The sequence below is a fragment of the Cimex lectularius genome, unplaced genomic scaffold, assembly GCF_000648675.2.
Source record: "Cimex lectularius strain Harlan isolate CLEC.00 unplaced genomic scaffold, Clec_2.1 scaffold155, whole genome shotgun sequence".
Lineage (NCBI taxonomy): Eukaryota > Metazoa > Arthropoda > Insecta > Hemiptera > Cimicidae > Cimex > Cimex lectularius.
This window is the reverse complement of record NW_019392710.1, coordinates 87,805-115,657: the sequence shown is the minus strand read 5'-3', so window position 1 is coordinate 115,657 and position 27,853 is coordinate 87,805. Positions and strand designations below refer to the sequence as shown.

At 35.5% G+C, this 27,853-nt stretch overlaps 1 protein-coding gene across 1 annotated transcript in view; it reads left to right on the top strand.

Moving 5' to 3' along the window:
• Nucleotides 1–27,853, top strand: part of LOC112126716 — a 121,263-nt gene that overhangs the window by 36,488 nt on the left and 56,922 nt on the right. The window contains exon 3 of the mRNA XM_024226353.1: nt 1,037–1,066. Coding sequence (XP_024082121.1) covers nt 1,037–1,066 — 30 coding nt within the window. The remainder of the gene's footprint in view (nt 1–1,036; nt 1,067–27,853) is intronic.

The following is a 27,853-nucleotide window of genomic DNA, read 5'->3' as shown; positions in this document are numbered from 1 at the left end:
TTAACTGTGTAAAAGCCATTCGGGATAAACATATTTCAAAAACATTTATCCCATAATCACAACTACATTTGCTTGGCCTGTTATCGATTGCGTCTCTAATGAAGCAGTACTTTTAGTTGAAGAGTTTCAAGTATTAAAAGAAATTTTCGCTGACCATCACCCTATTTTGTGCTCGATAATCGAAGAAAAAACTAAATTTAGCCCGTTTTTCCCTTTCCATCCCTAGTTTAAATGAAATAAAAAAGATGAAAAAATAGAGACAAAGCTCCTCTCTCTCCTCAGCCAAACGACGTCAACAGTATCTTAATATAGTAACTGAAATGATTCGCCGTTTTAGTTCGCCCTATGTAAAAAACACTTTTATTAAAAATGTCCATGTGTTTGACGCACAGTGTTCTAACGCTAAGGAGAGATGTTTTGCCCTCTTAAATGTCGTCACCTTACTTTTAATTTAATACTAATGTGTTTGTTTCCTCTTCTACTTAAGTTTCCCCTGTATTTTATTTACTATGAAGCAAGCCCGATTTATCTTATATATTTTTATTTTATTTATTACTATTTTTTACTTACTAACAAAATTAGTTATATAGACGAGTAGTTCATTTTTGCCACAATTTCCGGCAGACGGATTTTCTATCCATTCTTAATGCTTTTGTCAATTATTTATTTGTTAGGTGTGTATTTATCAATACCTACATACCTACCTATCTATCTACATATACATTTCACTTTTTGTTTTACAATATTAATAAATATTAAAATAATTAATCCAAGTTATGAAACATGCTGTAGATACTAGAACAACTTGGATTAATTGTTATTGCAAATCATTAATTGATATCATATCGAATTTTATTAATTGATATCATATCATATTTTATTAATTGATATCATAATATTTTATGAGAAATATATATCGTTCATGTTTTTAAACAGTACAGTAACGAAAATAGAATATGACATATCTAATTAAAAATATTCACTTTTGCGTCTATCTTATATGACTAACAACAATATTTTTGCGTCTGTTTTTCAGGTTCAATATGCAGAAATAACGCGGCACTGAGTAAGTGATTTTGTTTTCAATATTCCCAATTTTTTTGCTCATAGAAGAGCGTCGGTTCGATTCCCACCGTTGCCCCTGAGATTTTTGACCTGTCGCATATCACAAAAAAATTACTCAAAACAGGATTACGTACCATTACGAATAGGCTTACTCGAGCCATGGTTAATGTGGTAGACACGAAGGTAAAAATATATTTTGCTCCAGCGGCTAACCATTCAGTCCCAAAAGCATACAGTTTTAACAAAAATACATTTACACATTCACTCATTCCTTCTTATTTACAACCCATTTATTCAAGTAGAGCGGTGGAGTTAATTATTTACTTGAAAGTCGATAGTACACCCGAAATTTCACCATCGACCCTATTTATGCTTATAGATACTTTTTAGATACATCTGCAACCAAATAATTCTTATAAACACGTAAAATCTACATGAACCAAAATAACCCTGTTTCAAAAAAGAATTGGAACAGTGAAGCCAAATACTCTCTGCCCTTCTTGAGCATAATTCTCATATAAGGGTGATATTCTTACTCGCGTTTCAACTACATTTGGCCAATTCTGAGTCGGGTTTGAATGATCTTTTTACTGCGGTTTTAACTCTTTGGGGGTACCTACCAACCGTACTCTTCACACGCAAGTTTGATATGGGAAGACTGCGAGGGTATGGCAAATTAAGGAAAATACGGTTTTATAAACAATTATTTGTTGAAAACAATGTAGACTTTATAATACATAACTCGTGAATAAAGTGTGGAATGAAAGTTCATATTTATTTTGTTAGCAAAGGAAGTTTTTAGTTATTGGGAAATATAAAACCTATGAATGAAAACTATTTTGGCGTATCACCTTACTGGACAACATCTATCTGAGTACAGTTGTTTAGTATTAAATGTTTGGAACACCTCGTGGGAGGAAGTGCACCTGAGGATGTAAGTCTGAAAAGCTCGTGTAAGGCACAACACCTATTTACAACATAATACAGTTGGTTAATGCACAATCCGTGCACTGTCAGCAGTAGGCAGTGCATTCAGTTCTGCTCTGTGAAAATATTTCTGAATGTGCGTCTTTCGCTGGGTATGTAAAGTTATTAGATTATTTTTCTGCTGCTGTTGTTCAAGGTAATATGGCAAGTGGGATTGAAATTCTTACTCCATATACTGTTAATAATATTTCTCAAAATATTCCGATGGTAAATCTTACTGTAATCGATTGTGGTTTGAGCACAAAGCACTATAAACGGAAGCTGAGTTTTGATATTCTATGTCGTCAGTCTGTCTCATCGAATTATTTATTTTTGCTTCGAATAGAGCATCAATTAATTATTTTTGTGGCAACTTTATTTATATTTCTGCATGCCTCCTCCAATAAATAAGGATCAATTATTCATAAAACGTCGAACCGGTTTTCAGGTTTTACGTTCTCTAATTGATCATTTATTTTGGCAAATGGTTGACCAGATAACCGATGATGCATTTTTCTTTTAAATTGGCCTTCCAACTGACCACCAGGTATCCTGAGCCAATTGACTTTAAATTTCAAATGTGTGGGCGTCCATGTATGGTGGGGCATACATTTATTTTTGTAGCAATAAACTAGTTTATGACAGAAGATCGATGAAAAATTATACGTCTTCGTGTGGTAGGAGGAGTAAGGAAAGATTATCCTTTACCGAGAGGGGAAAATATTTAATTTTGGCTTGTCGTATCCCAGAAGAATAATAATGATGAATATTTCTGGAATTTCGATTGGAAGGTGCCAGCAAATGCAGATTAATGATTACATCCAAAGCATACAACCTTGGCTTGGTATGTCAAATATTCCACGGCGGACAATATTACACGAGGCACCTTAACCTCAATTGATAGTTCGAGTATTATTCGTATTGAAAAGCGTTATGGCAATAACAACACTGTGGGGTATTATTGAAAATATAATAATCGAGTAATAAAACAATCTTTCAATAAATTCAGATAGTGTAAGATATTAATTTTGGGCAGAGATATAAGAAGGACAACAAACCTGGCGAAGGTGGCGAATTGATTAAACGCGTCTGACATACCAAAACTGCGAGGATAAAGTAGACCAAGATGATCGGAAAAAACCACATTAAATAGTAGTCACTCCGTTGGCTTCTAGGTACTAGGAACAATCTCACAGTTTTCATATTTTTGCTCAACTGTAAGAAGAATGGTTGAAGATCTTATGATGAAGTCTACGAGGTGATTAACTAGTCGGTTGCCTCTAATAATTTGTCAAGTTGTAAATCATATCGTTTGAATTACAAAAAATGTCTTTTGTTTGATTGTAACATAAATTTAAAAAAATTATTAACACATTTTATTAGATTTCGTGGTCCGCTTGACCAAATAAAAAAAGGTTGTGGGTTCGAATCCCGCTTGTGATACTGACATTTATCTCAAACAAAACCTTAATTAATTGAAAAAAATGATTAACATTAATTTATCGACTAAACTGGTAGGTATGTCTCCTCCTTGTAATAATATTTATAAATAATAATTAATAATAAATTGGTACAATTCATACGTACGAATACGCTGCTGAAGTTAGCAAAATGTTGAAATACGTCAGACATGCTAACTCAACTACATTTCCAAATATGTCTGTTAGCAAGGAAAAATGATAATGTTCTGTCTAAATGCTGATACCATAATCTAAAAATTCTTGTACGATAAATCAACATTCTATTTTCACTTGTCTATCATCAATGTGTTTTAAGTATGGTAGTAAAGTTCCCAAACTAAATTATAAATTGCTTGCTCATGTTGTTGAGCTATTTAGATTCCGATTTTACGATTTGTTGATCATTTATCTGCCATATTTCACAAGTTTTTTTTCTTCGATTTTTAATAAAAAATTTCTTCATTCGTCTCATCATGAATTCCTTTTCAATCCAGGAAAAATCATTTCCCTTGCAATAACGATTTATCGGCCGATTTCCCAGTCCAACTAGGTATGGGCCTTTACACGGTAAACCGGTTTTCCGGTGACAAACATTGAACATGTATGACATTGAAATTTCTCGACCTTTGTCGTTTTTTTCAAAGAGCCATTCGGAATAGTTATTAGTGCCTTTTGTGCTGACGTTTGTTATTATAATATCAGGTCGGCCTTGGCTGTCGGTAAATATTTAAGAGTCACAAACTATATCCGATCACTGGTTGAAATGATTTTAGAAGACATTAAATAAGTATTATTTTAAATAACATTCATATTAGAATTGGGATGGTAATAGTTATCGATTAGTGATGCACTGCCAATCGCATATCGCTTGTTTGCATAGATAATTCCTGTCTTGTTTTAGCTGTAAGCACGGCGCACACTGGGACGGTCCTAATCGTAAAATCGATATCGTTAATTGTATTTTTAACCATTATTAAATGTGACCTGACAACAACGAAAGGGTGAAACCCAGTGAAGTGTGAAGCCCGTTTCACGCTCAAATTGTGAAGTTAAATTTGTAAAACTTTTAACGTCACCAAACCGGCACATGAAGTTCGTTATCTACTTTATTTTTTTAAACTGAAAAGGAACAAAATTAACAATTTAATAAAAATATCGGTTTTATTATGGAAATAAAAACTATAGTGTTGAAATAGATATGTTTATCGGAGAGATGATCTTTTGGCAATAGTTGAAAAAGGGATTTTTTGGAAAATTTTGTTGAAGCTTTTATTATGTTGTTGATCCTAATCTAAATGCATGAAACGGAGATATTATTAACAAATATTACTACTATATAAAAAATCTTAATGAAAAAGTTTATTTATTTTTCATTTCCTCTCTCTCTCTCTCTCTCTCTCTCTCTCTCTCACACACACACACACACACACACACACACACACACACACACACACACACACACACACACACACACACACACATACACACACACACACACTCTTACTTACCACTCACATTCTCCTTCATTCTCTCTTCTTTTCTTTTTTTTTGTATCCATCTATTTACCTGAACATTTCCTTGTCTTTTCTCCTTATTGTATTATTTTCTCTCAAATCGCTTTATATATAATTTTACGACTACAATGGTAATCGCAATTACGCATGTCTTGGAAAAATAATATTTAATATTTTATTTCTCCAATCGTAAAGAGATTCTTTTTATCAAGGAGATATATAGTACACATTAGAAGGTTTAAAAAGCATCTGGAATGAAAACCGGTTTTAATACTATTTATTAATTTATTTGTATTTGTTCTGAATAAAATTGAGGAAAAAGTATTGTACATTTGTTCTTTTCATTATAGGCGGATAAAAGATTAGGTATAAAACGATAATTCATCCCTGATCGATCCGGCCCTTTGAAATCCTTAGATTAGAAAGGCTAATGTTTTTTTATAATATAAAATTATTCCTCATCAAGTTTGAAGATAGGCAAATAAAACAAAAGTGTTCCTGGAAAAAATATTGATGTATTTGTGATAAATCTAAAGTATTGATAATATTTTATCTGTTGTGACATTTTTCGTCATTACCCACCTTAGTCGAGGTCTCGCCTTAGACTCGGATTTTTATATTTTCTTCATTTCTATAATTAATTTAAAGTTACTCGACCGAAAACTGCTTAAACTCGAAGCAAAAGTTAAATGTTGGACAATTAGCTGATTTGTACTTTGTTGAAAGTTTCTTTTCCCTTCTTCGACTGTGTTTCGATGAGAATGAACCCACATCGTGACCATTTTAACTCCCACAAGCGAATTGAAGCGTTTAAAACAGGAAAATTTGCTAATCGTTGTGACGGTATTTGAAACAATTTGTTTGGGGAAATGAGGAAATGAAAGGGTCTGGCGCGCGGCGGCTCCAGTCGCTGGAGGGGCCACCGATTCTGCGTCGAGGCCCGGCTTCAGTGTTGACTCGACACCCGTAGAGGCAAGGCTTCGCTCTCGCCACGCCGGGACCGGTGTCAGTGCCGCGAAGTTTATCAACGGGAGTTTGGTCTTTTTTTCGACGTTTCTCGTTTAATTGTGTTGTGATGTGCCACTGAGGACGATGGGCAAGTCAGGAAGCAAACTTAAAAAGAAGGACCGGAGCCAGAGTAAGTCGTAACTTCCCTCCAAAAATAAAATCACCAACTTTTCGTTCCTGGTGAAGCTCTAGATAACAAAACTTCATTCTGTTTCATCTAATTGTTGTTTGTCTAATGGTATTATTTGACAATACTAAGAATTTTATCATTTTGACAAAAAAATTATATTTATAGGATTTTAATAATAAATCCCCCTATGGAAAAATTACAGTTTAGCTTCTGCGTTCAACAGCATTCGCAGATATATTTGATAAACAATTATTCAACAATATCCCTCGCTTTGTACAGATCAAGTCGTCACAATTCGCCGATGTTTATGAGAATGCTGCGGTTTTATGAGCACAGTCGAACATCGTAATATTTTTGCAATTACAAGATGTTTTCAAATGTTAAAAGAAATCTAACTAAGGAATTTATGACATTTATTTATAGGTTGCATTCAGTTCATTACTATTTTATTATCCAATCTCGTTGGGTATTCGTTGAGGCTGGGTTCACTGTATTACATTTGCGTTATTTATCAAAACGGTGGTGAAAACATTTTTTCTTAGTGAAAAAAATTCTTGCTTGCCTTTTCTCGCTGATATTCGACATCTTTTCTGTCTATTTGTACTAATCAAACATCATCATCATTAAACCGTGGACAATTCAGTGGGCTCAAAAACCTTAGTAGCAGGACGTACCAACAAATCGCTTAATTTTTACTGAAATTTTTATATCATACATAGCCAAATAATTGTGGTGCAATTTCAAAAGACGGTCCTCCAGTCCAATTTGGTAGAGCGTAAACGTGTCAAACTATAAGTAATAAATATTCTCAAGTCTAAAAACACTCAAGTAGTGCTTTTCCAATCACCGATTGTCCAAAAATAAAATAAAAATGTGAACCGTGTTGAATCATAACTGACACATTTATTGTTTTGCTCTTTTAACTTGTATTATTAAGGAAAACATAAATTTATTTATAAAAAGAACACAATTTAAACCATAATTTCGAGGGAAAAAGTTTTAAAGTCAATGATTATTAGGTTGACTACTGCAATTGGTTACTAACAATTGTAAAATGAAAACGAATACGCATAATAACATTGTCATTGGCTAATATGCTCAGAACATAAAGCCATTAAAAAAAAAGTAAAATGACGAATTTTTTCTATCTTAATTTATTCTGTTTAATATTCAAGGGGTCCTTTTTTAGATGAGCCGGCTCAATTTCTCTTGAACCAATGACGCTATAAAAAAAAGTGTTTCATATTTTTTAGTCTAGTTTCAAATTTTTATCTTTTTGGTAGAAAAATTATACAGGGTACCTCAGGCCCAAACAGTCATTTGGTGTGCTACTTATTAATCACACTACCTGCCTTGTGTAAAGATGCAAAGATTTGCTCTTTTTTACCACTCTTCACGAGTGCTCAGAGCGATAGAGTCAGGGGCGATGGATTGACAAGCGTTTTCTATCCCTTGCCGCAGTTCTTCAACTGAGGTTGCTGGGCCATGATCGGCGTGGACACTATTTTTTAAATGGCCCCACAGAAAATGGTCAAGTGGAGTTAAAACGGGTGGCCGGGGTAGTCAACAGATCTGGCCTATCGAGTGGAAGTGACGATTCAAATAACGTCTCACCTGCAAAGAATTGTGTGCGGGGCTTACATCAAGCTGTAGAATCATTCATTGCTGTTGTTGCAGAGGGACATCATCTAGTAGCGTTGGTAAAACCTCCCTCAATAAATTGAGGAACTGAGCACCATTTAAATTGTTTTCGATCGGTTTAGTTCGCCATTAGAGGTGAACTTGGATTTATCAGTCAGTATTATGGAAGGACGTTTTCTTCAGCCTCTCATATATCAACAAGCAAGGAACGTTAGACGCCTGCCATAATCATAGTCCCGGAGACCCTGGACAAGACGAGAGCTGAAAATTTTAAGTCCGGAGTACACCTCTAATTTTATTTTTTGAAAACCTAAAACCGTTCTCACATTTCGGAGAGTGGAATTCGGATTTTCGCGAGCATACGGTAAAATATTTAGCTCCTAGTGGAAATTATACTGCCGGTTTCTTTTCGCCATTATTTAGTCATTTTTGACCAATTTAAATTCCGATCGCACCGTTGTTTACAGCGTAAAAGATCCTTTAAAATGATGTGTCAGGATGTATAGGGTCGTATTTGAAATTTTCAAATTGAACTGGGCTTCAGGTACCTTGTATAATTTTTCTATAAAAAAAGGTAAAAATTTGAAACTAGACTAACAAATATTAACCGCGTATTTTTTTGCTTTTTGATAGCGTATTGGTTCAAGAGAAATTCAGCCGGACCATCTAAAAAGGGCACCCTGCATTTAGCGCAAATTTATTTTTATTTTTCGTTTCAACTTATTTAATAGATAATCAATAGTGCTAATGAATTAAAATACATTTATATAGGCAACATGTGGAGATGTACTTTGCCTTTGTCCTTAATTTTCAATTTTAAAAAGAATTACTGCTTATTTTTAAGCACAGTAAATTCAGGAACTTAAATTTGACACAATATTGTGAACAAATTGTTCGTTGAATCACAAGATTGCACTCTTAATTGCATTGCTTGCGTAACCCAGTTTTATCTTTGTATCTTCTTCATCGTAATCTTTATTTCTTTATAGTGTACAGTCATCATTTTATTGTTGTTGTGTTTAATAGATTTTTAAAAATTTAAATGAGTTTCCATGGGAGTTCATCCTGTCTAGCCCAAGGAAATGAACTGTGGATTATAACGGTAAATTTCTATGCCTAGTGTTCGGGTTAAAAAAAATCTATTTAAAAAAATATAAACGTACCATTAACAAGGTCGCGGCTCAGTGAGAACAAACAATTGGAAAACACAAAGAGAATATTTGTTAACAATCGTATTTCGCAAACAGCGACAATCCTGTAAATATGGAAACCAATCCATGCTGGTTAATCTCTGTTTGGTGAGCATCAAAAGATAGAAATCAAAGATCCTAAGTTAAATTTTCATAAATTGCTTGCGAATTGTCTGAGATTACCAGTTCATTCAAAACGTTTATCCGATGGGTAAAAAACGATACTAATCTTTTTTCAGAATTCCGCAATTAGCTTCAATGATAATTCTTCTGTGTATTATTAGTAATAAATTCTTCTATTGGAAATCATCGCCCGTGGAATCAGAGCAGTTCATTCTTTATAGTGAATTAGTCAAAGCAAAGATTTGGGTTTTAAGGTTTATGTTTGTGAAAGGAGAAACGAAGATCAAACCAACCGGCTTAGCTTTTAGCGATTTTGTGAAAAGGTCTGACATAATTATCACTTTATATATTATTATATAAACGGAATAAATTAATTTCTTTATCTAAAAAATAGACTAAGTCCAAGGTGTTTTTCTTTAAACCTATCAGGACCTGCCTACAAGTTGACATAATTTTTTCATGCTACTCTGTAGACAAATATTGTCTATTCAAATTAATCAGATAGTCTAAATAGGCGGGGGCGGACGCTTGCCAAACGGTCACCTCAATTAAAACAAATGCCAGGCAAAGTCATTTGGCACTTCGGTGCGCGGTGAAGGCGTTTCCGACGTGGAAATGTCAGAGGAACTAACCATTATCATGACCTTATTAAAGGGGGCGGCGGCGTTCGTAATAATTTCTGTTTTTTTGTTTTTTTGTACACGTTGGCATGACAGTTTTGAATTAAGGATTGACGAGCTTGCACGTTCTAGATTGGTGTTTTTTATTATTGTTTTATTTACATTACAGGTTTTGCTTAGTTAGTTAGCATATAATGGAGTAGAACAAAATTATGCATCCCCCATTCCATTGTACTTGAAATTGAAAACTACATATATGCTGCTTGACATGATTTGTGTGATAGTATGTCCAAACTCGAGGACGTACGCTATTGGGATTTGCGAAAATTCGTACTAGCCGAATAACTGCAATAATGCTGATACAACCAGCAAAATTCGTCTGGTTTAGTAAGAAAATGGATATGCGGGTACATTCACGTGCACTTTGAAAAATAAGTCGACAATTTTGAAAACTAAAACTGAGCAAGAGTGACTAGGTAAGTTGTTTCTGACCTGTCCATCTATCTATCTGTTAAATGAAAATTTGATATAAGTATACTTGAAGGAGAGTAATATGTATAAAGATTGAAATATAAATAGATGGATAGATTTTTGTCTTTTTATGTCCCTATATCCAACTCTCTATCAGTGTGATAGCTAGACTGGCAGATAGATTCTTACTTTCTTTCTCTCCCTTATTCTCACTCTCTCCTATATCTATCTATTTCACAAGGGTTAGATACAAGTATATTAAAAAACAGAGAGATAGAAAATAAATAGATGTAATGAGCGAGATATCTACCTAACATCTCTCAATATGGCTGTGTGTATAAATATACAGACAGATAGATAAATAAATAGAGGTTGAGACAGAGGGAGAGAAAGAGAGAGAGTGAGAGAGAGAGAGAGAGAGAGAGAGAGAGAGAGAGATTTTTCTGTCTTTCAATATGTCTATATGCAACGCTATATCAATCAGAAAGATACATTCTTCTTTCTCTTCCTACTTCTCTCCCTCTCCCCCCTATCTCTCTCTATTCCTCTCTCACTCACTCTCACTCTCTATCTATCAAACAGGAGAGAGAGTGAGAAGGAGTGAGAGAGAGGGAGAGTGAGAGAGAAAAACGAGAAAGTGTGTGTGTGTGTGTGTATATGCGAGCGTGCGAAGGTGTATGTAACAGGGACATGCTTTCCCGTATACTCGGTCGTCCTAAAAAAGACTATGAGGATCTCTAACATCCGCACCTTGCCTATTCGGCCTTATCTGACGTTGTAATTCTCAAGTTGAGAGCTGACGCACCTCCGCATTCGACAGAAGTGTGTTACTGCCGCAGCGTTGGTATAGAGGCAGCTCAGCCCCGAGGGGCCAAGACAACCTCGCTCCCCGCTTGCCCATTCCGAGTGGTCCGCATTAAGCGTCGAACCGTATGCCGCGCGCAAATGGCTACCTTAGCCGAAATACATCAGCCTGGTCTCCTGCGCGCTCCCTAGATAGAGAAGAACTATCTCCCAGAGTTTTGGGGCTTCCCCACGGTAGAAACTACCGGTTCCGCTCCGGCCGCGGTTTTGTTTAAAGTGGAATTGCTAACCATCCCCCAGAGGAGACGGCAAAAGCCTCCAATCGAGCTCAGCCAGAGCACCGTATCCCATGAGGCCGAGTCTATAACGATGGTCATACGCAAGTTTCATGCGAAGTCATAGATAGAAGACAGCCTCTTCTCTAAGTTCCCGCCAGGGGCGTCGCCACGAACCACTACGAGTCCATTCCCAGTGTAACCGGGGCTGTCTTTGGAACATTTCTGTTACCCCATAGTACCGATGGTTATGCACCCTTCCCCCGCTTATGCAGACAGGATCTGGTACCCTAACCCTCGTGTGCCTCTGATAAGGCATCCGCTGTCCCATGCCGACCCGAAGCCGACACGAGTACAGCTTGTGCTTTAGAGAAGTTGCCACGCCGTCAGGGCTGCACCATTATTTTGCGCCTGATATGTAAGAGGGACAATAAAGAAATGACTTACAAAAGTCTTTTAAAATGACAAGCAAATGCAAAGTTGACACAAATAACCACATACTGATTATTTTAAGACGACATGGTGTGATAGCAGGAATAAATCGTTGATTCGCTAATTTGCTTCTCCTCTGAGTCTCAGAGGCAAACTCGGAAAACAGAAAGCACTCTCCCCATTTTATTGGGTCAATTGGTTCAATTGTAGAAAAGAAAACTAAGTACCAACCTTTTAACGAAAAGAAAGCTCTAGAGAGGCCCCCGAAGTGGGGTTTCTTATTTTTCGTACTTTTGGCTCTCCTCTTTTAGTTTTAAATGGGGTTTTTTAGTATTCAGTTCTTTGTTTCACCAATCTCTAAACAAACTAAACCTTTTAAAGTTATTTTTTCCTAACATAAACCAAAATTTAAATAATACGGATTAGTATCAAAAATTAGTTTCAAATCAATTTTGTGTATGAAGTACATTTTATTGATCGGATTTTGACAAGATTATATCGAACTCAATTTGGAATACGAAAATCTGGTCTGAATTTTAATTTTTATTATATTTTTGCATTTTGAAACTGAATCTAAGCTTTAAATTGGAAATGATATTTCCATGAAAGGAAATAATATATGAAGTGATATTTCTCCTTGTGGGCTGCCGAGTGATGAACCTGGACAGAAATGTCTGGGTTATAATTGCAGGATTATGCAAGATAGTAAAACTTAATACTAGGATAGTCAGATCATAATGATCCGTAACGACCTTGTACAGGTTCACCACCTGCATCCCACATGGAGAAATCTAATGAATTTTCACGCTAAAATGGTGGGAAACTACAAAATTTTTTAAATCATTCTATTCATTTTTTTATTTTGTACTTTGAAAATGAATCCAAGTATTAAAACGGAAATAAGTGAGAAGTTAAGATTGTCCACAGTTGATGGGCGTAGCATGGGAACCTACGGAAAATTCATACCGACTGGTGTATACCATGTGTTTTCAAAAGATTTACAACCGGGGCCGACCAAAGGGAATTTTCAACGTTGCCGCACCTCGAGGGGCGTCAGTTCTCGTCAGTTAGCCGTTTTCGGCCTGCCTACGCCTCATAATCGTTATCCTCTGGCCATTCGGATTTACCCGTTTCACGGACTTTCACCGTTATAATTTATCCGAGTTGTTTACAAAAGAAACTTCGTGCCGTTTTGCCGGTCCCCTTCATTCAACGTTATACTGGGTGAGATGTGGGCAGACGTCGCCCGCTCCGGCCAATTGTGAGCTAATTGAGGAGAACTATTCAATAACAAGCTTGATAACATCAATGCAGAGGCGTCTAACATGAATGATTTAAAACGGTTTTATGTTGTTGTATTATCTCATCTTTTTATTTACAAAAAAAAATCGCTATTTCACAATCCAAGAGTATAGCCTTATTTTTCGACTAAAGAGAAATTTACGATGAATTTCAAAACTAAGTGTAAACTGATGCGCAAGTAACAAGTTAGTACAAAATATATCGTTCCATAGCAAGTGTAATTTAAAAACAAACATATATTATATATAAAAATAACAAAACTTTGCTTCTTACTTTGCTAAATAATTTGGCCACTATGTTAAAATTTAGATATTTGAAAGCTAGTCATCTCGTCAATGACGTAGCAAAGTTGGTTATATGGTCCTACTATTTTCGACTGATAAAAATCTTAAAATACATGCACAAAGGAAGAAAACTACGAGTATTATTTCAAAAGTTCTTAATATTTTGTTTTCTGGGTTCTTAAAGCCCATTGGCAAGTACGTAGAGTTAGATGTCTCACATTTTTCGACCTAGTATCGAAAAAATTAAATTCGATAATCCCAAGTATTTGTATATATGTTGTATCTTGCCCGTGTTAGCTGGTAATATATTTTCCAACGTTTAATCGACAAACTGATTCCCTCCTTCTTACGTCTATTGTTTGTGTCATCCTCTTCTTGAGCTATTAACCGACCCGTGCCACACCATTCCACACCAAAATTATTTCCGTTTCTACCGCGGCATGTGGTTTTCTTCCCGTCGATGTTTACACCGTTCATAAATAGTAAGAGAGACATTTCTTAGCCGACCTGTAACGGGCACTCGAAAAACGAAGGAGGTTTATTATCATTTCTTTGAGACTTCGCCAGACCCATCCCAAACCAAACAGGCCGATAATTCGGTTAACTGGAAAGATTACGTTGAAATAAACGCCACTGCCGAATATACCAAAAATTAAAAGCAACCATTGGAACTTAACAATACAAGATTTTGCTCACAGAAATAAGATGGATTATGATGGAAGACAGACATAGATAGTCTCATACGGACTAACAGAGTCAGAGGAAATAATCATGCATATAGTACTTTGAAGTAAAAGTTGATGTTGAATGCAGTTAAATATACCTTTTTTTGGAAGAATAAGTAGATATATTACTTATTTATTATTATTACTTATTTTGAATATCTCAGCTATCCGAAGTATGATGAGCCTGAAGTTTGATCGATTCTAATTATATCTTCGTGTTTTGACAGGTCGTCGTTGGCCAAGGATATAAACTAGTTGAGACAAGACATCAAAACTAAACGCAGAATATAAAAACTGGACAGAATAGTTTTTAAAAGTTTTCAATTTCCCCATAGCTTGCTTACGTATGGCGCTCATTATTCGGAAATCATGAGATGCAGAAAACAAACACTTTGAGCCCTGAAGATGATCTCAATAAAGATCTAAACGTTGGCACGTTAAACAAAATGTTTTTTTGAAACCTACGTCATGCCAGACCGCATCTCACGATTTCCGATAATCATCGACTAACGGTCACTTGTCACCACACGTAGACGCTAAGATGATATTCATCGATTCAAACCTTTTTCTCCAAATATTGGAAAATATGTTGCATAAACTTTAGAAAAACGTTTAAAAATTGAATTCAACCAGTAGTTTGGAGGACTATATGGTCAAACTATCTTCGCCGTTTTGTTCTGTGAGACGCGTTTGACAGATCGCCGTTGACCCGGGATATAAACAGGATGAGATAAGGCATCAAAACCAAACACTAAAGATGACGAATTGCAGAAACGTCTTATCGGAAACAACCAAATTTCAAATATAGGACAAAACAGATTTTAATGTTTTGCAATTTCCCACAGCTTGCTAACGATACATGAGGTACGATAATTGCCATTATTGTTCTACGAATCCAAACCTTCTCCCAAAATATAGAAAAATATGTTGTATAAATTTAAGGAAAACGTTACAAAATCAAAAATGAACCTGAAGTTTGGACGTTTTCTAACTATATGGCCTACGTATCCTTGCCGATTTGATCTGGCAGACGCGTTTTGGTAAATCGCATCTTCAGACGTTGGTCATGGATGTAAGCAGCGTGAGGGAAGACATCCAAACCCAACAACGAAAATGGCGAAATGATAAAACCCATGTGACAAACCAACTGATAGACGATCAAGAGGTTCGGTGATGATCAAAATATGGTTTATCGCTCTATAGACCACGGTAGGAATCTCATGATTATAAACTTAATTTTTAATAAAGTTAAATCTCAACGGAAATTTTAAATAAAAAAATTACCGTATGGCTTGATAATCACCGGTCATCAAATTACATGGTGTAGTAGTGATATCCACCCGAATCTGCACAATTCCTGACCATCTCTAAATTTTTAATCTAAAATAGACTAAAATTAATCGAACAAGTGAACAGCCATTGTTTATACATTGGATAAAAAAGCGATTCGAATTTTTTGTTTGCTGTACTGTCTAGACAAATTGTGTTATCATTTCGTCAAGTGGGAAGCGGGCGTCAAACCATTTTGAACAGACCAAATTAAATCCAGTTATCCCGGTAACGTCGTTATTTAATTAAGGGAAAATTATTAACCCATTCGGCCGCACCCTCGACGCGTGGTAATCAGCGAAAGGGGGCGGCTGGTTTATTACAGGAAATGAATTTCGTCGTACGTTTCGGCCAGGGGTAAGAACTCCCTCCGTGTTTGTTGTCTAAGCGAAACTGGTACATTTATGCTTCCCGGAACCATTTCACGGATCATAAAAGAAAAGGCCGTCCACCTTTCGGGAATCGATGCTTGTGCCACGTGTTTTCGCACCCTCCCTGTATATATGTATTTTTTTTCCAATGTACTGCGCTGAGGGAAAACTAGTTTATTCCCTTGAATTGTTTTGATTATTTTTTGAATAGTTAAACATATTAGTAATGGATATTGTAAACAGACTAACTGGTAATGGCGTTAACACGAATCAATCTTACGCCAAACTTTTAAATTCCATGAGCGAGGCCCAGTCACAAATGATTTGAATGATGATTAAAAGCCGATTAGCTATCAATAAATATATTTAATTCAGCCAGGCAGACTCTTGCTAGCTGGTATGGGAATCTTGATATAGCTTAAATAAATGCTTAAATAATAAAAACTGCCCATTTTTGGCTTATTTTTAGACTAATTGCACGAGCCCTGTAGATATTGCATGAAATTTCAAAATTGAGCTAACGTCATCTACTTGTTCATTGTTTTATTTGTTTTTAATTAATTTTAATAAAATTATTTATTTAAGGCTTTATTCTTGAACACGCCGCCCTTCTATGCTACCTTTTTATTAATATTGATTTTGAGGGAACCGGCTTCCCTTCTCCAGTGTATAAAATATTAAAATTCAGAATTACATCAAAAAATTACTTTTAAAAAATGCATTTAAATATAAATTATTAAAATGAAATAACAGGATATTTTGTTTTTCCGTAAGTCAGTTGTCCATAATCAATTAAAATGTCTGTCCCAGTTGGTCAAACATATTGTTTAATTGTGTCTTCTTTGTGTCAAATGTTTTACCAATTTAGAGTTATAATATAGGATGGGGTTTGGTCTGCGAGTTGGCGAACTCATGTTGAACCGGCACACGGTATATAAAGATTCTTTTTCACTGAAGATGGCGTAATGCCGAAACGCGTTTGAATAACTCAGACAAAAAAAACCGCGAGTGAAGACAGACCCAGTAGTGCCCGTGTGCCGTTTCAACACAATTTAGAGTTATTTTACATTAGCAAACAAAGAATACTTTAATGCTATTCGAAAGGTACTGTGATTTAAACATGGCTAAGGCGAAGTTTTGTTAATTTTACGATGTTTTAATATCACAAATTTAATGATTATGGCATGGTTTAGCTTTTTAGATGAATATTTTGAGGTTTTTGTCTGCATAAAAATTTTGTGTTTTTTGTTTAAAATATATATGAAAATTCAGCCATATAATATCATTGCGAGGTTTCTTATTTGGTTCTGTGGATGAATTTAGTTCAGTCGTTCCTATCTTGGGGTCCACTTATTCGTTTTAATCTGTCAACCGCGTTGCGCCAACCTAGGAACCCTTGGGTTGATGGTCAGGGATATAACAAGGGTGAGACAAGACATCAAACCCAACTCAGAAGATTCAATGCTGAAACGCCAAAATTACAAACAAGATCAATGTTTTGCTACTACTTTACGTAGGTTGCTATTAACTTACTTCACGTAGTTCAACGATTGGAATAGCGACCATGCGCTGAAATCTGAGAAATATGCCGTTATATTTAATCTCGGGAAAATAAGGAATCCTTATTTGCGATATGAGCTAATAAATTGATTACTTTTCCTCTCTTATAATACACAATTCATACACAGTTCGATGATTTCTTTATGAGAAATCATAAAATTCTATGTTCCTTAGGCACGTTTAAATACGAAACGAACAACCTTCTCGGTTATCCACAATACCGAAGCGGAAGTTCTGCAAGGCACATGGTCCCATTTGCTGTTCATTATACAATGTGAACTTTTCACAGTCCCATTAAAATTTTCTTCACAGACGATAGACATTTTAGCAAACGCAGGCCCAATAGTGAATTCAGAAACCCCTAGGACCATCTCTCCTGTTAGGAAGAATCTTTCAACGAATGGAAGATCAGACTCAACAAGCCAAATCCCAGCAAATAGCCTTCACGTTTCCACGTCCGGACCTGCCAATTTCATACAATCTACTTTAACTCTGTTTCTCTCCCTACAATTAATGTTGTTTCATATTTGAGGCTTTACATCGACAAACGATTTACTTTGAACCCACACACGCGAATTCAAAGAATAAAAAGAAGAACAATCGATGTAAATTATTGAAAGAAGTAACAACAGATCGGAACATTCACTACAAAATAAACGCCTCATTTACGCGTACGGAGTTGAACTGTGTTGTTCGATCCAGCGTTAGCACGTCCAAAGACTCCAATCACTCTAACATTAATTCCTTCATACTATTGCCAAAACAACACAGTCCTTTAAATCCTATTTGTCCTAGAAAAGCAAGAAGTCAATACAAACGCCTGCATAAACCCACTATCTTCACCCAATCCCCTAGTCCATCACCTCTCATATTGAACCCTTCTCGACAATCCACTAATACACATAAAGCCAGATGCCTCGTGATTCCTTTTGTAGGGATGAATGGGAATAGTCCTGCGATATGAGCTAATAAATTGATTACTTTTCCTCTCTTATAATACACAATTCATAAATGTAAAAAGTTTTCTTTGTGATGAAAAAAAACCAACAACAAAAATAAGCATTGCATTAGAAATTAAGTGTTATATTTTTCATATGACCAGAACAATTATGTAAGTCATTAGGTCGATTATTCGAAGATCGTGAGATGCGGTCTGGTGTGACGTAGGTTTTACAAAAACATTTGCTTTATCATGCCAACGTTTCGATCTTTATTTAGATCATCTTCAGGGCTCAAACTCTTTGTTTTCTGCGTAATTGTGTCATTCTTGTGTGTCGTGTTGAGAGTGCCACACTTTGAGCTCTGAAGATCAAGATCGAAACGTTGGCACGATAAATAAAATGTTTTTCTAAAATTTACGTCACACTCGACCGCATCTCACGATCTCCGAATTGACTAACGGTCATTAAACACCACACAAAATAAAATAAAGCTGATTATAAACGGTTTTAGTTAAATGTTTTGTCGTATTGTTTGTTTTAAATTCGGATATTGGATTTGAATACTTAAGATAAGATCGTTGAACAACATGAAAATTCAATTTGGTTTAGCAACAGTTTTGCAATGGATTCTAGACAAATTTTCGACAGAAGTTGTTCGAAACCGTGGTGACACAATTTGTAAGACGACATTGTTCTTGGCAGTATTGCAAGATTCAGTTTCTGTTCTAATGCTAATTTCTTGCAAAAGTACAAGAACGCAGCCTTCGCCGGGTTGCAGAGCGCGTTCGATCCGACGTATTTTACGAGGTGAATAGCAAATTTTTTCCAACTTCTGAATTCGGAGCTCGTCGCCGCAGAAGCGCGTTTGGGACTCGTTACCACTAAGGTTATCCGCTGAATAACCAAACGCGAACAATCGTCCAATCAAACACAAGATCGGTTTGATTGCTTTCAGGTGTAGATGAATTGAAAACCTCTTGTGAATTATCCTAGGTTATTAAGTTATGTGGGTAGTGAGTCGGCTGTAGAATGTTCCAATCAAGGTTAAAGAAAGTCCCAAGAAAGGATTGAATTGTGTCATTCAATATTGTTTAGATACTACGTGTATCAAAGTTTACATATTCTCATCGTAACATAATAATAATTGCGTTTTTTATTTCACTTACCTTAACCTACATAATTTATAGTCTACGACAAAAAAAAAACCGGACACTCGTATTTTGTTGTTTATTTTAACCTAAATTATTCAGAAATCGTGAGATGCGGTCTGGTGTGATGTAGGTTTCAGACAAACATTTTCTTTACCGTGCCAACGTTTCGATCTTTATTGAGATCATCTTCAGGGCCTGGGATTTACAAACATTGTTTCAATTTAACAAATACATGTAGGATGTGGAAAAAAATGAATTTATACAATGCAAAAAAATATATTTTTTTATATTCAATCAAAGTATTTCTAGCCCAAGGCCCTGAAGATGATCTCAATAAAGATCGAAACGTTGGCACGATAAAGAAAATGTTTTTCTGAAACCTACATCACACCAGACAGCATCTCACGATTTCTGAATAATCATCGATTAACGGTCACTAATCACCACACATTTTAAACTTAAGTTTAACCCCTCAAAAGTCACTAAATAGCACCTTTACCCTCCGTCCTGAGACTTCTCCTAGCATATACCTATACAATGAACCTGTTCCTCAATCCGACAAAGTTACCTATTTACGATTTACATTTGATAGAAGACTTACTTGGAATCCACACACACGATTAAAAAATCAGACGCTCAACGAACGATTTAAAATGCTTTATTGCCTACTCGACCGATAATGAAAATGACCATTAAAATCAAAACTTTCGACATACTCATGCCTACTTAAACTTGGATAGATCGGGCAAGTATTCCAATATTCAAAGAGCAAAGGTTTCAATCCAAAATTTTAAGACTAATTGTTTCTGTCCCTTTTTATGTAAACAATAACACACTTTACAGAGATCTCCACATGCCAACAGTTTTTTCATCCATCAAAACATATTACAGACGTTTTCATTGCAAAATCACATTAGCACACAAATAGTGATTGTGAAATTACTCACCCTCAATTATCACGTAAACGTCTGAAAATAATATGTATAAGAGACCTCTTGAATGATTAATATCATTTTATTAATCCCGAGAGGCTGCCAATGGGTAGATTTCTCTATAACGCCCGTAATGCCACATACATAAATTGTCCAATCTATTGGTTGTATGTAATACATGTGTAATTGTAGATTAAAATAAATTAAGTAAAAAAATTTAAACTATATATATTTTTATCGTCACATTAATTACCACATACTTATTTTATTGTAAACCAAATCAAATGAAATCAGAAATTCATGAGTTTTAATAAAAATTATGATAGTTTGAAAGAAAATTCACAAAAACGTGATATATTAAAATTTAACTAATAATTTATTACCCTGTTTTTCCCTTAATAACGAGTGTTACCACCTGGTCTCGTGGAGGGGCTTCTGTCTTCTGTCATCGTGTGAATAAGCGATCGGATTTCGTCCTGCAAAACAAATCCCATTTTTCAACAGGGGTGGTTTGAAGCTGTTCGACGCTTGTTGGTGGCGGCGCACGATGCCTCTTTATCATGTCACATAAGTGTTCTGAATATTCATGCCAGAGGAACTTTCTGGCCAATTCATTGTGGTAATACCTCCAAGTAAAGGGTGAAAACTATAGCATTATCATTATTATAACTAAGTTGTTCCCAATAAAAAGAGGTAATAGGACTAAGCTTCCTGAAGCACTTCCTCAATGTATCTTAGTGCAGTCAAAGATCATTTTGTATGATAATAAGTTCGCATGTTGATTACACCCCATACCATAACCGTCTTTAAAAAGGCTGTGACTTTTTTGGGACATCTAGCGTTCTCCACGTCTTCCCCACACGGTCCTGATCATCTGATTGACACAAACCAATTCGGCACTCATCTGTGAAGAGAGCAGACCCCCATACCACCTGAGTATCGTGACGAGGTGGTAGAGTAGCGGCGTGTCTAGACGAAGGTCGTGGGTTCGAATCCCGCTCGTGACATTGACTTTTTTATCTCAACTAAAAACCTTAATTAATTGAAAGATATTAATTGGTCAAGCGGACCACGAAAATTAGTGAGTTAAATTTTTATTTATGACGTTTAAAAAATAAAAATAGTACAAATGCCTGTTATGTGTATTAACGTTAGGTTTTGCAAAAATTTGAATTGTATTTGCCCCAAAGGAAATAAATAAAGGTTATTTCGGCACAAATAGAAACAAGCGTGAAAAAAAAAAAACTGAATGATATTAGATTACCAATGCTATATCAAGGACTGGGAAGTTGAAAGCAATGAGGAAAGTATCCAAAAGTTAAAGCAAACTAGGGGAATGGGATGTTTATTGTCGTAATTCTTTTGGGACGGAATAACGGGTGGATTAAAAGCGAAAGGGACACAACTTGGTTTTTTTTTCATTGCCAGTAGGAAAAGAAAGATTATCCGGTCAGTCGGAAGAAATTATACGGAAAAAAGGTTTCATTGGATCTTGTGATTATTTGCTCCTTCGAGAACTGGATAAAAAATACAATGTAAGATATAGGATAATAAAACAATCATTTAATCGTATTATAAAAAATTGTTTACTCGGATAAACAGCTAGAAATTGAATAAAAACAAAACATTATATTTACTAATTTTCTATTTGCAACCTTCTTATTACTCACCATGAAAATTGTTTTACGAGCCTAACAAGTCAATGATACCGTCGAATAAGTCCCCTCGGTAATTTACTTGAGAAGTATGTTGCTATGCGGTTTGCAAGAAATACCTCGACCAAAATTATGGATCTCTAATTTGACTTCCGTATTACTCCACAATCCACATCATTGTACCGTAGACGTATTCTCAACATCGCTAGAGCTTAAGTAGTTTTGACGCTTTTTAAGACGTTTTCTTGGCGTCTTCCCCTTCTTCTACTGAAACTAAAATCGAACCGTTTTAGTACGTTCTACCTCATCCTTAAATACTATGATTACTCAGAAATCGTGAGATGTGGTCTGGTGTGATGTAGGTTTTAGAAAAACATTTTCTTTATCGTGCCAACGTTTCGATCTTTATTGAGAAACGTTGGCACGATAAAGAAAATGTTTTTCTGAAACCTACATCACACCAGACCGCATCTCACGATTTCTGAATATTCATCGTCTAACGGTCACTAATCACCACACACTTAAATACTATGTTTTTCCATGTTACCTGCTGATCCTCGTTCGCTCTCATTCATTCAACCCTCTCTGCTGTTACATTTTGTACATAAATACGCCTTTACATTTTGATTCCTCCAGATTATCTCTTTTGGTAGACGTTTCCTTGGCTTTAGATCACGTCGGGGAATAGGGATTTCTGCAGAAACTGAAATCCATTATTTCTAGTCCGTACTACCTCATCCTCAAATCCGACGTTTTTCCATATTGACTACTAAACCTCAATTTCTCCGATTCATTCTATCCTCTCTGGTGTTCCTCATGGAAATATTCTCGGTCCTTTCCCTTTCTACCTATACACGAAAGCTTCTCATAACATTTTAACAAACTCACGTTTGCATTTGCTGATGCAACCGTAAACCTCCATCCAGTCTAGGTCCCCCTCCCCCAGCAAAGTATTTAGCCCGCATAGGCCGTTACTCCAACAAAAAAAGCATGTTACTCCAGTTGAAACTCAGTTCCATCATTTCTTGTACATTCTACCTTATCTTTAAATCATATTTATCCGCTGGTGTATTTCAAGTTGCTTACCAAGCCTCAATCTCTCCCATTCATTCCACCCTTTCTGGTGTTCCTTATGGAAGCATCCTACGTCCTTTGCCTGTCAACATATATACGGCAAGTTTCCCTTAACACCCTCTCTCTCTCTCACACACACACACCTTAACATTTCGATTCCTTCAGATCATCTTGTCGACAACAAAACACACCCCTCAAACGCAAAATATTTTTTTCCCGTTTATCTGAAATAGACACAATATCGACCTGAAATCCAGAATAATGGAATACTCCCTTCCAATTTGTAAAACATTACATATTCCATCACTATATTATAGTGATGATATGGATATAGATCTGTTTTATATGCTACTATGTATTGTTTCAACATACCACCACGCTCATGTTGAAATGTTTCTTGTACGAAGGCTAATGGGCTCATTAATTCCAGATAAACTTAAAAAAGGCTTTAATTAATGAAATAATAAACTAAGGCTCTTGAAGCAACTAACATTTAAATAGAATACTATAGTCAATTTTTAAAGCCCGCATTAAGCAAAACTCTACAATAAAATTAAAAACCTTTAAGTTCCATAAATTTAAAGTTTTTTCTCATAATTTAACAAAATTGAGGCAAGTGGTCCTAAAATAGGACCTTTTGTCAGCGCTTCCTATTACATTCATTGTTCATTTAGAATTATTTTAGTTCCATGTTTATGTATGATATGGTGTGATCTAACAATGTTATTCTTTTACAACATTAACAAAGAAATTTTTGAACAGCGCAGATATACACACGTCCAAAATAAACTTAAATATAAAAAAATAAACTTACGATATGCAGGCAATTGAGACCGAACTCGACAAAAATACAATGAAAAATGTTTCTGGTTTGTTATCAGATTCCGTCGTGTTATATCCACGGGCAATGCGAGTATGGCAAACACGTGTAACCCCGAAGATGCGGCTCTTTACCGTTGCATAAAACGCGTTGCCCTCAGGAACACCACTTATGTAGCATGTTACACGCCTACGCTGTAGGCAATTCCTTTCCGATACCGAATAGGAAACAGCTATTCCGAATTTTATCGGTCTGGGGAAAAAAAAATGCCGCTGAGGCTGTTTCCCCGTATACTCGCTTATTATGCAATTCCTTCAACGAACGACGATAACGGTTTAATAATTCTTTTCGCACAACATTTCTGATATTCAGATACCTTGACCCTTGATTAATTAGTTCCGAATGAGGAGCCCCGGTTTAAAAACAAGAGTTGCAACGTAGCAATTTTAGCACTATTTCTGTATGTCAAACTTTCGAACCAATCTGTGCACAGTGCATAAATAAGTATAATTATGTAAGCTTCATAAATAAAATCACCACATCAGCGAACACCTATGTAAAACACCAATGTAAAAACGAAGGATAAAAACACCCTGCAGCTCTAAACCAATCAATTGTCTATTTAAACCCAATACTATGTGTACTATTCTTACATCAAAAAAATTAATAACAAAATAACGTATACCCATAGGTTAAAATTGTTAGGAGCCAGCCTCATTACCCCCCGACCTATGTTGGTCTATTATGCATCCCAAACCTTTGTAAATGGCGCCCGTGTCCCCACATAAGACGTAAGAGATAACAACATAACACAAGGCATGAAAAATTAATAAGACTTGCTAACCAGAATCCTCTCCAAGCAACCTCTAATATTTAAGAACACCTTGACTGGTGCAAAAAGAGGAGGAAGCGGCTATATATATAAATTTTAAAAAAAGTCTTGCTCTCCTCTACACATTAACAACCGACTTTCGGAGACTCCGAATATCTAGGACTAACAGCAGACTGACGTGGAATCTGCACACAAGACTTAACAGACATCAACTTTCGAATTCGGGAACGTGGCGACATCCAATACCCAGTTTTCAGACAAAGTGCCACATCATCTTCCCTTAAAATATTGCTATTGTTAACTAACTGACCGATCCGGCTTCCAAAATGTCCGCTCCAAGCCCTCGATCAACTCTACTGTTCTACTGTTCTAGCCTCTATACATTTCGCCTATTACTCTCTCTTTTGATTTGAAGAGTTGGCCGATTTCTTATATTTTTACCTCCCAGGTGTAAGAAACTCAGCCTGCATAGGCTCTCTCTCCAACCAAGGGCACGTTCCTTTCCTTCAGCTGCAAATCAAATTCTTCCTTTCCAGGACATACTACCTAATCATTAAATTATAGCCTACTGAACCTGAATCTCCCATTAATTCAATCCTTACTCGTGTTGCTCATAGGAGAATCTTAAGCTCCACATAAGGCATATAAACGGCAAGCTTCCCTCCACACCCAAACAAAGTCACCTTTAGCTTTGCTGATAACCTAGCAACCATATATATAGCGTATTGAGTTAGAGATTTGGCACGTTTCACATAATGTATGTTCTCCTAGCACAGTGTTGTCGCAGTGTTAGTGTTGTAACCGCATGAAAAAATACATATCTTCGATCAATTTGCTGTATATATTAATATGTATAGGTTACAATTAAATTATTTTGTATATAAGCTTTAAAGCTTTTCCACTGTTTCTTCTTCTTGGTAATACATATCTGCATAGACTTGTTTCTGATATTCAGAGAGTGGCTCTGGAAAAAGCCAGCTTCCATTCAGCACCTTAGCTGTCAAAGTAACGCAATAAACACGATACAACGGTTGCGTGAATACCCTTAAACATATTATCAAATGTGACTGATTCATCGTCCTTCGTCGCCGAGGCCACTGGTTTTTCGGGTCAAGTGTTTAAAAACATGGCTAATGAGGGGCAAAAATCAATCAATCACTTGTAATAACAATGGGGCGAAAATTATCTATGACGCCTAGCAATAGCGATAGAAGGCCTTGCAGTTCGCTTAGGCCAATTGGTGATTGTCTCTTGGGACAAATTGATACAAACGAGCCGAATTAAAAAACAGACAAAGCATTTTCATCTGAGAAAACACAAAAGTTAATGAACATTTTGTGTATTAACAATTTAGCTAAACTTGTTACAAAATGTAAAAAATACAATTTGAGAACCCCTTTTATATATGTGTGTCCTTTTTAGTTGGCCCGGAATTTCTCTTGAGCCAATGACTATTTTTAAAAAATAGGTATTTAATATTTTTAGTCGATTTCAAATGTTGACCTTTTTTTAGAGAAAAGTCATAAAGAGTACCTCAGGCCCAGTTCAACTTCAAAATTTTAAATACGACGCTGCACATCTTGACACACCATTTTTTTAAAGAGAAAAATCATAAAGAGTGCCTCAGGCCCAGTTCAACTTCAAAATTTTAAATACGACGCTGCACATCTTGACACACCATTTTTTTAAAGAGAAAAATCATAAAGAGTGCCTCAGGCCCAGTTCAACTTCAAAATTTTAAATACGACGCTGCACATCTTGACACACCCTTTTAAAAGATTATTTTCGCCGAAAACAGTGGTGCAATTGGATATTAAATTGGTCAAAAAACACAAAGTTAGGGTAAAAAGTTACGTTAAGTTAGTCATTTGCATGCTAATTGATGCTTTTTGTTTTGTCCTTTTAACTTGTACCAATGAGGAAAATATAAATGTATTTATAAAAAGCAGGCAATTTAAACAATAATTTCGAGGGAAACAGATTTAAATTCAATATTATTAGGTCGACTCCTGCAAATGGTTACTTACAATTGTAAAATGATTTATTTTTTCTATCTTAATTTATTCTGTTCAATATACAGGGTGTCCTTTTTAGAGGGCCCGGCTAAATTTCTCTTGTACCAATGACGCTAGAAAAAAAGTGTTTAATATGATTTAGTCTAGTTTCAAAATTTTACCTTTTTTGGAGAATAATTATACAGGGACCATATACTTCCTGACACATCATTTTACATTGATTTTTTACACTGAAAACCAAAAATGGCAAAGTTAAGGCAAAAAGTAAAAAAAAAAAAAAAAAAACACATTTCGTTTGTGTCGATGTTAATTCCAATAATTTGCTTTTTCACTAAAGTAAACATTAATTGCCTTTATTGCTTACATTCGGTCAACATTGTTGGTCAAACTCGCATTATGAGAGCAAATCTCAATTCCTGGAAGTAAATAAATTTTACAATAGTACCTATTCGTTACATTAAGTATTCCATCCAACATGAACCGAACTGCACATTTTTCCGATCTACAGCGAGTTGATTAGAACGACTGCTGAACCCAATATGAAAGTATTCTCACATTAAAAAAATGAAAAAAACAAGCAGGCACACTTATACAGAAAATCATTAAAAGGCCTAACGTATAAATCAATTATTAAATGTTTAATAGTTTATATTTTTAAAAACGGTAATGGACATATGGTGTATGTGGACAATTCAATGTATTGTTCAAAAGTAACTTTTTTTTAATGATCCTGTCGAACATATATATATAAAGTTTAAGTGTACAATGTTAGCCGCCTCAATCCCCTGGGGGGTTGGCGAGGGGAAATTTAAGAGGCCTTACGTATGACCTTATTATATAAATAATTTTAAAATACTTTTAAGAAAACTATTTTAAGAAAAAATAAAATAAAAATAATTTTAAGCAAAATCTTTGATAAAAAGGAAGTAATAGAAATGAACGATTGACTTAATGCATTAAATTAACACATGAAATTACCTGAAAATGGTAAAAGTTTTATATTAATCAAATTCATTATAGTCCTATTAATAGAAAATAATTAAATGCATTTCAATTAAAATTAATGAATAATTCCTTTTAAAATATTATGCCATTTAACCGTACAGTTTTTCTGATCCACTGGGCCGAAACGGTTGTCCACACCGCGTTCCTGGGAAATAAGA